We start from the raw sequence: 12,495 nt of genomic DNA, 5'->3' as shown, positions 1-12,495 counted from the left end.
CTGCCAAGATTGTGCTAAACAAAAATGAAATATATTAATTAATTGTCTAATGAATGGAGCAATAAAAGTGGTTCGAACCGTCAGGTATTTTGTAACTGGGTTAGGGTGGTTCAGAAGTTCACGTTGACTATATTGAATTAAAAAAGGACATAGATAATAAAGTAAGATGCTGTGAATGGATGGGGTCCAGCTTCCATCCAGGACCTGGTCCACCCTGACCTCTGACCTCTCCGCTCTGCATGTGATAAACTGCTTGTTCCTCCTCACTGAGAGCAAAACACTCCACTAGATCTCCACTCTTTGCTGTCCTGCTCCTAAATGTTGGAAGGAGGTCTCTGAAGACATCAGGACCACAGAGAGCCTTCACATCTTCAGACTAAAGACACACCTCTTCAGACTCTACCTCCACTAACACACTAACTAACTGCAGCACTTACATTGGACTTATAATGGTTCTTATCTACAGCAAGTTGTACATCGGCTTATTTGCTGAAATTGCAATCCTTGTTTCTTTCTTGCACACCTATTGTAAGTCGCTTTGGATAAAAGCGTCAGCTAAATGACATGTGACGTAAAAGAGGTGGAACAGGAGGAAGACGACGAGTCCGACTGGGAGAGCGATTCTGGGTACCACTCCATGTTTTCTGACGAGGAGGTGGGAGGGATGGACGAGGAGGAAGATGAAGATGGCCGTTTCTCAATCTCCCTCATTCCCTTCTCATGTGGAACGTCCTGGCAAAGCGCCGTCCCCCAGATGTCAGGAGTGTCCACCAGGAGGACGCCGCGTTATGCTGAGCTCAGCTAACAATGTCCCAACTCCAGCTCTCGCACTCGTCACTCAAGAGATGCAAACTAGTTTGCTTCCATGTAGCCGCCGTAGCTCCAGGTAACCAAGTAATGTGTCTGAGCATTTTAAACCACCTCACCTGTGGAGAGGATGAACTTCTACTCACTGATTTAGAATATAAAACATGATTATTTATTTCATGCGTCGGATTCCTTTTACTTACGCGGTGACGCACCTGCTTCATCAGCTCCGCTTCGAGGCCTCTCAGTCGTCCCTCTGTCTCACAGTCGTCCCTCTCAACGTGTCTCACAGTCGTCCCTCTCAACGTGTCTCCAGGTGAACCCTTTGTTGGGTCAAAGCACAGTGTATATATGGTTAAGTACGTTGTGTGAGGTGTTATGACCTCACGTCTCCGTTGTCTGTCTCATTTCTCTGCTGTCCACTTCACGTCCCTGCCGTCCACTTGTATGCGTGAGGAAGTTGAGTTCTAGAGTCTGAGGTTCGCATTGCATTATGGGGGTTTCATCTACGGCACACACCAGCTCGCCCAGCAGAGCTGCGCCGCCGCAGAGTCACCACTAGGTGATGCTGTGCACTGTCCACGTGTTTGTCTTTGTCCTCAGGACTGCTGCTTCTCTTCTTTATTGTTTTCATACCATTTCAAAGCAAATGAGCACGAGACGACAGCAGAACAACCTGAACTCTACGAATGATGATGAGCGGAATAATAATATAAAAATAAGACCAAATGAAAAGGACAGAGAGTCCGAGGGAAAACAGGACGGTATAAAGCAAGAGGACAACTCACACAACGTTTCTGCAGCCTAAGATCATTATATTCTCTCCCCCAAGTCCACTCCAACAAGGATGAATTAGTGACCAATGATGTGGATAACACTGAGACCTTTAGTGTACATGGAGCGGCACCAGACTTCGACTTCATGACATCTACGTTTGAGACGTGTCTGGCTGTAAAGGAGAAGCTCGTGCTCACAGATACGGACTGAACTCGTCTGTAGGCCGTGCTGAAGTCCTCGGTGGAGGTGGTCCCTTTGAGAAGCTTTTGGATAATTACATTTTGTGGCCATTTTTGATGAAAAAGAAAGAACCTGTGATCGTCTACATGTAACGTGTCAACATTGCAGAAGAATTGGGTCCATGCAGCCCTTTAGACGTTTTAATTAAGAGACTACGTGTAAGACTGCATGCGATGCATGTCTGCAAATGTACTATAATCACTGTGGGACAAAGCGTCCTTTTAAAGAATCAATATCCCAATGCTCAAAAGTCTGGTATTTAAATTAAACTGACAAAAGGGGCAGATTATCCCCAAATCCCAAATAGATATTTTAGTTTATTAATAATTAAGTAATAAGTAATTAGTACTAAAGTCTATGGGTCATCTCGAGTAATCAGCTCAGAGTTCCCATAAAGTACCGGACATTAATACAACGAAACTCGGTAACTCAAAACCCCAAAATGAAGATTAAAAAAGCCCCACAGGTAAGAGAAAAAAGATAAAGTGTATTTTTGTGTTTTGGGACTGAAGAAAGCAAATAGTCACGTGCAGCGTTGGATGCTGCTTCATCTCAATGTGTGATTCTCAACCGGTGGGAAAATAACAAGTCGAATGAACAGCTGTTTAGTTTGTTCATTAAACTTGTTTTTGTGTTGTTATACGTTTTCTGTCTCAGGTTCAAACTGCACATTTTCATTAAATACATTTGAGAAGTTGAGAATGTTCCTCGATTTGGGTCGCGGCTTGTTATTAAGGGGTGATGGTGGGTCCAGAACCAGACCAGTTCAGAACCACTGGTTTAGAGGATCATCATCATCATCATCATCGTCATCATCATCATCGTCAGATTTCACAAGTTGAACTTTTTCTTGTGAACTTGAATCTGCACAATAATGAGTATCAGTATCTCAAAACTATACGAGTTAAATGTTCTTCTTAAACTCAACGCCCCCCCCCCCCCTCTCCTCCCTCCCCCCCCCTCTCTCTCTGTCTCTCTCTCCTCCCAGTGGACAGGGGCTTGGGTCCTGACGTAGACAGATCAGGTGACCGTAACTTCTCTGACGGGACACTTATAAAGGAAGTTTGACAAGTTGTCCTCAGTCTCTCTCTCTGCTGCCAGCGCTCGGATTTCAACTCGGTCCGTCCGGCGGCTTCTTCCCCCTGCGAGGCTCCTCCGGTAAGTCAGAAAACCTTTCTTTCAGATTAGTGGAAAGAGCCGCCCGGTCCCCGCGGTCCCCCCCGGTCCCCCTCGGTCCCCCCGGTCCCCCCGGTCCCCCCCGGTCCCCCCCGGTCCCCCTCGGTCCCCCCCGTCCCCCTCGTCCCCCCGGCCCCCGCGTCCTGTCCGCTCGCCCCCGTTAGGAAAGAGTCGCGACGTCCGGTTCGCATCACGCGCACTTCGTTGAAAGTTTCACTATTTTACTTCCAGAGTCTGAAAAGCGACTCTGGGTCCCTTTTTGCCCCCCAGCCCCCCCCCCCTTTATGAAACACATCTGGAAGATGTGATGAAGTGAATTGATTGGATGCGTCCTGAAATCCAGAGTGTTACTTTTATTTCTTTCGTGTGTCCGATTGACTTTAAAATAAAGGAAATCTCTGTTTTATATTTGAAGACTCTTCACAACTAAAGTAACTAGAAAACGAACTGACAGCAGGAACCGATCAGATGATCTGATGGTTCCTTTGTGAGGAGCCGCAGAACTTTGCTTTGGTCTTTTGTTCTCGGCCGTCCTGCTCCATCTTCATCAGACAAACTCACTCATGTAGAAAGTGGCGGGATGATTTCGGTCTAAGAACAAGGGACGATCCCACTGTTCCCACAGCCGGAGCCCCCGCACGTCCTCCAGGTCCCAGTGGGGCCTGTAGAAGACACCTGAGTGTTTTTTCTCTCCACTGGTGCAGCAGAGAGAAGAGAGCTGGAGGTGAGAGGGAAAACTGGTTTAGGGCTGTTTTATAATCTGTGAGGTAATAATGCTGTAGGGCCCTTAAAGACCCCCCCGACCCCCCTTCACCATGTCCCACGAAGCTCCTCCAGCCCCTTGGAGGACCTCTTCAACAAACCACTTTTCCCCTTTATGATTCAATGTGGCGTCTTGTTCATTTACACAAATGAGGAGTCAGTCATCCGAGGACAGCGCTGCGTCCTGCGTCCTGCCACTGGGGCTCTATTGTCCTTGTGGCAAAGCAGAAGCACACGTTTGGGATTTCAGCGGGACCCCCCCCTTAAAGTTGGGGCCTGAATGGTTTCCCAGCGGTTAAGGAGCGAGCTGTCAACGGGGAGCTGCTGATGTCATGCTTTTCCCCGTAATTAGTCAATCTACCAAAAGGAAATGTTCTTGTTCTCTGTAAGCACGGCGGGAGAAGCAGACACTGCAGGCCTACTGTGATTATTGTAACAGGCCTGAAGCTCCATTATTACACACTATGATGCTGGCATGAAAAAGGAAAGAAGAAGCAATTGAAGAACACGTAGAACACGTCTGAGCTCATCATTGAATCGTAGGTGTTTGTTTTTTGTTCCAGCAGCTAACGCCCCCTGACGATGGGGGACTGGAGCGCTCTGGGCCGTCTCCTGGACAAGGTCCAGGCCTACTCCACCGCCGGCGGCAAAGTCTGGCTGTCGGTCCTCTTCATCTTCCGCATCCTGGTCCTGGGCACGGCGGTGGAATCCGCCTGGGGAGACGAGCAGTCGGCCTTCAAATGCAACACCCAGCAGCCCGGTTGTGAGAACGTGTGCTACGACAAATCCTTCCCCATCTCCCACGTCCGCTTCTGGGTCCTCCAGATCATCTTCGTGTCCACGCCCACGCTCCTCTACCTGGCTCACGTCTTCTACTTGAACCGGAAGGAGCAGAAGTTCAACAGGAAGGAGGAGGAGCTCAAGGCCGTGCAAAACGATGGCGGCGACGTTGACATCCCGCTGAAGAAGATCGAGATGAAGAAGCTGAAGTACGGCATCGAGGAGCACGGCAAGGTGAAGATGAAAGGGGCCCTGCTCAGAACCTACATAGTCAGCATTTTCTTCAAGTCCATGTTCGAGGTGGGCTTCCTGGTGATCCAGTGGTACATCTACGGGTTCAGCCTCTCTGCGGTCTACACCTGCGAGAGGGACCCGTGCCCACACCGGGTAGACTGCTTCCTGTCGCGTCCCACGGAGAAGACGGTGTTCATCATCTTCATGCTGGTGGTCTCCCTGGTGTCCCTGATGCTCAACATCATTGAGCTTTTCTACGTCTTTTTCAAGAATATCAAAGATCGCGTGAAGGGCAAACAGCCGCCCATTCTCTACCCCAGTGGGGGCACGCTAAGCCCCACCCCTAAGGAGATGTCCACCACCAAGTACGCCTACTACAACGGCTGCTCCTCCCCCACGGCGCCGCTGTCGCCCATGTCCCCCCCGGGCTACAAGCTGGCCACGGGGGAGCGGGGCACCGGCTCGTGTCGCAATTACAACAAGCAGGCCACCGAGCAGAACTGGGCCAACTACTCCACGGAGCAGCACCGGCTCGGCCAGAACGGCGGAGGAAGCACTATTTCAAACTCCCACGCTCAAGCCTTCGACTTCCCGGACGACACCCAGGAGCACAAGAAGCTGCCGTCGGCGGCGGGACACGAGATGCAGCCGCTGGCGCTGATGGACGTCAGGCCCTGTAGCCGGGCCAGCAGCCGCATGAGCAGCCGACCCAGGCCAGACGACCTGGACGTGTAAGCCCCGCCCCCCCTCCTCCTGCCAGCTCCGCTCTGAATGACAGGAGGCGGGGCTAACCCCAATCACTGTCTTCAGCATAGAGACATTAAAACTTGTTACGTAACACTGTCAAAAAGGTACAAGTTGTAAGTGTTTTTTTCCCCTTTTCTTAATGACTTTAACCGTAACCTTAGGGGTGGGGGGGCGGGCGCCCCAGTTGACGTGGCCGCTCTGGTTTTAAGTTGCCGTGGATCCGGTTTCCATAGTTTCTGCTCTTCTTCCTGGTGGCAGCATTCTTACTAACCACTGTCAGAGAGGTGGGGGCTTTTTAGGCTTTTTAGTTCTTTTGTTTGTTTTTTCAACCATGTCACCAGATAGAAAAGGAAAGGAAAATGTTCAGTTGTAAGAATCAAACAAGTCGCCACAGCCCTCGACGTCCCAAGTAATAGACGCCACACATTTTGCAATTTAAAAGGGTCATGAGAAAGTTGTTCCCCCCCCGAGGAGATAGGAGGTCAACTCAGAGCGAAAAGCGACTAAGCGTTGGCCTCACTGGCAATGATCACTTAATAATGAGCCGTGTCCCAGTCAGCAGGGAGGATGAAGTGAGAAAACAGAGTTTAATAGTTACATTGAGTTGAGCTGCTGTTAAAAGCAGATCCTTAATCGACATTTTTAAAAACACTTTCTTCTGTTTTCCATCTCACTCCGGAACCGTCGGCTCACATGACAGTAGCTCAACAGGTGGGAGAGCGCTTAATATCTGTTGTAGTGAATATTTATTGCTTGGCATATTGAGGACAGCCACCACTAAGAGGAGCATTTGACTACTATCAGTATCACGCAGCCACAGCAAACATCTCATCGACTCCCCACAAACTGTATTTATTCACAGTAAACATTTCCTCTTAGGTCACTTTGTCCGTCAGTGTGCACCGTTGTTTCCTGATAAACTTTGAATTTATGTGGTGTATTGTTTGTGTGTGTTTGAGAGAGGGTGGTCGGGGGGGTCGGGGGGTCGGGGGGTCAGGCTGCTGTGTGCTTTCACACGGCTTCCATAAAGAACGGCTTTCTTACTGTGTTTACTTTTCTTTGCATCTTTTGCGGCTGTAGAAGGATTTATCTGCGTTTTACATATTTGGGTGAAAGATCCTTTTTTCCCGTTCTGTAGGTATTGTTTTCTTTGTTCAGATGTAACCGTTGCTGCTTGAGAAATAGATATTTAGTACTGTAAATCAAGCTAACTGTCAGAATAAAAATGTGAGTTTTAGAAGACTGCTTATAGATCTGGACTAATATTTAGTCAGTTATGTTCAAATGTATGCCAATGTAGTAGTTACCAAACACTAATTTGGGCCTTTCTTCCCTTTCTTCTCTTGTCATTTCTAAAAAGATATTTAACTCGTGCATCGTTTTGTTGGTACTTACATGTGTCATGGATCTTTCTGCTACAATGGCATTTGCACTGAGATCTTGGTGGTAGAGATGTAATATGAAGCACACAGTTAGTGGAGAAAGAGTTTTCTGATACACTTGTTACTAATTTATTTTATAACACAGAAATCACTACAGTGCGTAACATCAGACATCCGGCCACTGGTTTCATCGGCTGGTTCTGGGACAGATGTCTTCCACTGACAGGAGCAGGAGCAATTTGTCATTTGTTGCCGTAATTCAATGCTAATCCGAGGGGATCCACTGTTGTACAGTGTAAGTTCATGATAGCAAGACAAAAAAATCATTAATTCTATCTGTGAAAAGCTATTTTAACCAATAAATATGTTTTCTGTCTCAGTTGGTGATGGATTGGTTTTAATTAGTATTTAATTAAGCATTATCATCGTGTTTTCAATGTGTTCTTTCAGGTCCCTCATTAGCATTTTGTCTCTGTGTAATGTAAGTTGTCATTATTTTATATTCTAAATTTACTCTCTAAATTAGAAAATGTCATTTGTATTTAAATTCTAAATTTACTTACTTTAGATTTTTGTCTATTTTTCTATGCATACAGTTGTTTTTGCCAATTATATAGTTTCAATCAAAACTTCAGATTTGTGTTCAACCCTTATTTATCAAGGATAGTCTTACTAAGATTTGAAATCTGTTTTCCGAGGAAACAGCATATAAGTAAAAAACTGACTAAAAGGCAAATCAGAAAAACAAGAAAAGCATCATTCCCATAAAGAGACGACTAAGCAACACATAACTAGAAGGTGCATCTGCTGTACGTGTCGTTGAATGAATGCGACCCACAACTAGTGGATCCTCGTCCGACACCAGCGGCCTGCAAGGCGTCGCGTGTGTTTAGCAAATACACAAATGAACTCTCACACCAATGAGAGTGGGCAAAGTGATGCCTACACACATAGAAAGGACTCTTCACATTCAATCAACATTTTCATTTCATCCACTTCTTCATTTTTTTCAAATATTCTTATTCTTGATTTCTGATTCAATAGGCTTTTTCTTCAAGTTCTAAAATGCCGTTCCAGTACCTCATTGAAGACGTCCTGCTGCGCTGGTTAGCTGCCACACACAGTTACAGGCCACCGCTGTGTGGGAAACAGCCTCCAATAACGATTAGAAAACTTCCTGGTCGGTCCCAATGATGCATTTCCATCAAACCTGAAGCAAAAGATAAGCTTTTCGCTGACATCAGCATCACGTCGCTCACGCAAGCCTTCTCCCTCCACCACGGTGGCCCTCCCACTCAATCTGGTACAATATGTATGTTTGATCTGGCTGTGCGCTCGGACACCTACATAGCGTGCAGAGCTGTACCTCTCTGCCACAGGTCAGCCATTGTAACATTTCTAGAGGATTGCATCATGTTCTTAAAACAGGAGAAACTCAGCCCAACAAGGCCGTCTGAACACCACATGACCAAGTCACGATCCCAGTAAAGGAGAGCGATGTGGCTCACCAGCCATTCGGTCCAAAAGTCGACGGCAGCTTGGCTGATATGAGAGGATACTGTTTGTACAGTTTCTTATTTCCCCTTTTCACAGCACTGAATCAAACCACATGTGTGCAGAGACCCGGCCTGCAGCCCGAAGACCACATGTGGCTCAGAGTTAAAGACAACTTCCATTAATGACTTATTTAGCTGACGGTGGACACATCAGTATCAGTCAAACAATTTCTCTATTTCTTAGAGAGCAAAGCTCCATTTAGTCAATTCAATCCACTGTAATGTGGGTGCAGAGTGGTGAATGTGTGCGCTTTGTTGAAATACGTCTATAAAACATACACATCAGATGTTGTTGGGAATAGAACTCTATTCCTGGGCTTATTTCCAACATTGTGCTTGTAGTTTTCATAGTCCACCCACCGTAATAAGAATAAGACACACGTCCAAATGCTTCCCATGGAGCTGTTTAAAAGTGCCGACCAGCACCTCTGAAGCTCATTATTCAACACGTCAAATCCCTTTCGGTTAATTGTCATCACCACATTGTGTTATTTTTACATTTTGGCGTGTTAAACAAATATATATATATACACAGATATCTCATAGTTTCTAAACTAAATGATAGAAATGAAAGATTTTATTGCATGGAGCGACACATTCCTGTCAAGATGCGTCAAAAGCGCAGCAGCTCCAAGCTCCAAAGTAATGTTTAGGAAAAGGGGGACGTCAACAAGGGGCTTACCCAGCTAACCAGGGACAAACCACTGTGTCCCGTGCTAAACTCTAATTAAATCAAACAGCGCTCTCATGAAAGAAAGACCCGTGCTTGTTCGTGTCGGGTTGAGTGGCCGCTGTGACGCAACTTTTGATCTCACTTTTGATCTCATCTGATCAAGAGCAATTAATCACAAGAGGTTTCCTGAAACAAATGCACAATGCTTAAATGAGACCACTACTCAGAAGTACGTCTGTATGACCGTGAGACAGTTCTGGAAGGTCCAGAGGGAAATAGGTCACAGCCTTGTGGACCTGAGCCGCCTGTCAGTGGTTGGCCGACCGGTTTTAGCTGACACACAAGCATGCACGAGCACATGAATTACACAAATCATCTCCAGACTCGCAAACGGAAATATTTCCGTGACTATGTGGAAACATGTGAACGTACTCACATAAAGGATCACAGAATTTTATTGGGTGCTCTCGAGATAGACAGGATTCTCAAAGTCTTTCTCCATTGAAGTAAAAGGGAGAACGGCAGAACGTGCTGTTGGAGCTTATTGAAATGTAACGTGACTTCCCCATCAGAGTTTCACAGGGATTTGGAGAATTGCAGATTCGCTGCGTAGTCACCTCAGGAGTAACACCTGGCCTGGCAGCAAATCCTCTGCCAAAGGCTCGGCATCACTGCCCCCCCCTGCAGCAGAAAACTGCATGGTAAAATGCATCTTCTTACTGGTGTCCACTGACCCCTGGTTGATGACCTTTGACTTTGACCCCTTCACAAATAATACTGGCAGCGGTTTTTGTCTAGTGTTCACAGACCAACCCTGTCCTCCAGAAAGTGCACTTATATTCTACCAGACTGTTCGCCCAGCTATGTTGTGATGGAAAACCTAACCGCTGCATGGATAATGTTCACTGACGACAACGTTTTTTAAGGTCAAACTTGGTCAAACTTGCTCAGAGCAGAACTGCGTAGCACACCCAAAACCCAGGCTGGGAAGTTTAAATAAGTCAGGGGATTGAGACTGTACATTTTCCCAAACGCAGTGTTATTTTACTGGGCTGGAGACTGTGCATGCATGTTGTGGTGTCTGCGCTTATTTTTAGTGTGTAAATGAACAATAAGGGTGCCAGCCGTTGCACTGCAGATGGTTTTTCTGCACACAGACACCCAAAGACGTCACAGACTGACTTATAACCGCATGCCACAGAGTTGTGGTGGAACTATGGTTTAGTTGGCAAAACCAAAAAGGAAATGCATGGATAGTGTGTGGACTTGTGAGTGTGCTTTTCAAACAGCTCTTTGAGCTGTGACGTCATGCCCCAAAAACAGAACCAGCTGGCAGCGAGGAAATGCGTTTGATGTCACACAACAAGCACTAGGGGCAGTTATCTATCTGAGAGAGATTTGGGGGATTTCTTTTAAAAGGGAAAAGTCAATATTTAGTTTTATGCTGAACTGACCTTTCGATTCACACTTATTTGCTTATGCAAAAGTGAGAGAGAAAGTATCAGGGTCAAGTGCAGAAAGCTTGTTGCCTCAGTGGGTCAAACACAGTGTAGAACTGCATGAAAACCTCTGTTTGAATGTCGCATCGGACTTTTCTTATAAATATCAGTGCGCATCAAAGGTCGCTGGTGGCTCGCGGAATCAATAGGGGGGACCATGGACATGTCAGTCATCCTAAGCCCTTATCACTACCAGCGGAAAGGTGGCATTTCTGCATGTCTGACAAACACACAGCCACAATAGTCACTGCATGTGCCGTTTCAATACACAGTGAACGCACAATGGCCACGTTGTGTGTGCAGTTGTGCAAGAGCACATCAAACTGTGCACTCTGCAATGTTGGCCATCATCAATTTGTTTCATATATTAACCAGGTAGGCTGAACCATCAGTCATTGTCTGCTTTACTCTAGAACTACTGCTACTATTACTACTTGTTTTTCCTACTTTAGACATATCATTTAGAGCTAAAAGCCTGGGAATGTTGGCTTTCCAAACGCCACTGAAATATCAATGACCTGAGGCCAGAATGAACATGTGAAAACAGTTGTAAACAAATGGATCACTGTGAAATCAGTGCTCGAACACTATAAATAGGACTTTTTTTTTGGGGTGTACAGCAATCAAGGCAAAGTGCTACAAAAGACAATGCGCAAGAGCGTGTGAGATGCTGAGAAAATGAGTGTCCTGCTATTCATCTGGTATTTGTGTGTAAAGTTTAGGCTGCAGCCGTAGGTTATGAAAAAATGAAGCCAATGCGCAAGTGGCGTCAACCCGCATTATTTCAAATGGAAAAAAGAAGCTTGATCTATAGAAGTCTATGAGAAAATGACTCAACTTCTCTCTTGATTTATTCCCTCAGTAAACATTGCAAACATGAGTTTATGGTCTCAGTCCCAAGTTCTAAGTCTCCTTAAATACAGCACGCTGTTCATTTAGTAAATTATAGTCCATTTAGAGTAAAATATACCATGAAGCAGGGTATGCTTTGGGGCAGGATTTACTATCTGGAGCTAAAACCAAAAGTTATTTGTAAATTATAAATTTGTAAAAGGAGGTATTCTATTTTTATTGCCTCAGCTTTCCTAGCCTTTAAGTCCCCCGTTCAGAAAACATACCAACTAACTACATGCGTAAATCACATGACGCCCTGTTTCTTCCCTTAAATAAAGCACCTTTTTAAGTTCAAAGTAACAATTCACCTGTCAAAGTTATTTCACATCTGCAAAATGACAAATCTTGTCAGCTAGAACAAGGCATTTTGCCGAGAATGGACTGAATGGACAGGTTGATTTGTTTAATGGATTGATTGAATTCATTTTATATTCATTTTATACGGCAAACATAATTGCATGTCCTGCCCTCTGAAGACACCAGGACCGCAGAGACTAAAGACACACCTCTTCAGACTCTACCTGCACTAAAAGACTAACAAATTGTAGCACTTAAATTGTACTTGTAACACCACTTATCTATAGCAAATTGTAAATTGGCCAAAATTGGCTTATTTGAGGAAATTGCACTTTCTTGTTTTTTGTATCCTTATGGTTGAAATGCACTTATTGTAAGTCGTGTTCGCTAAAAGCTAAAAGACATGTAATGTTCCTTCTTAGCTCTGTGATCACTGCAGAGTGTATTTATTAAAAAACCTTTCATGAAAAATGCAGTGAGCGTATTTGATGACACATTTGGGCTGCGAAACTGAGTAAACTGCGATGGTTACAAGAAAACCGAACGTAGCGCCTTAAGTGTGAAATCACACAGAGCTGTCATTGTTTTTCATCTCAAAATCAGCGGTCCCACTAAACTGGGACGAGGTGCAAGCTTTCAATCTCTAAGATAACATGCTGCACGTGTGGCCT

General features: G+C 45.5%; 1 protein-coding gene across 2 annotated transcripts; it reads left to right on the top strand.

Annotated features, from left to right (window-relative positions):
* The first annotated feature begins 2,812 nt into the window (after nucleotides 1-2,812).
* On the top strand, nucleotides 2,813-7,284 carry gja1b (gap junction protein alpha 1b). Of its 2 annotated transcripts, none has more exons than XM_040160652.2 (2): nucleotides 2,813-2,982; nucleotides 4,329-7,284. In XM_040160652.2, exon 2 carries the CDS (start codon nucleotides 4,345-4,347, stop codon nucleotides 5,509-5,511), a length of 1,167 nt encoding a protein of 388 aa, XP_040016586.1. In that variant the 5' UTR covers nucleotides 2,813-2,982; nucleotides 4,329-4,344; the 3' UTR covers nucleotides 5,512-7,284. The 2 variants fall into 2 exon arrangements, with proteins under 2 accessions (XP_040016586.1, XP_040016587.1); XM_040160653.2 differs by having other exon boundaries at nucleotides 4,326-7,284.
* Nucleotides 7,285-12,495: the final 5,211 nt, after the last annotated feature.

This window comes from Gasterosteus aculeatus, chromosome 18 (genome assembly GCF_964276395.1).
Source record: "Gasterosteus aculeatus chromosome 18, fGasAcu3.hap1.1, whole genome shotgun sequence".
Lineage (NCBI taxonomy): Eukaryota > Metazoa > Chordata > Actinopteri > Perciformes > Gasterosteidae > Gasterosteus > Gasterosteus aculeatus.
The sequence above is the reverse complement of the archived record's forward strand: the minus strand, read 5'-3'. Positions and strand labels throughout refer to the sequence as shown.

Excerpts from the sequence above, each read along its gene's own strand:
- gja1b (XM_040160652.2), top strand. The coding sequence starts at position 4,345 with ATGGGGGACTGGAGCGCTCTGGGCCGTCTCCTGGACAAGGTCCAGGCC.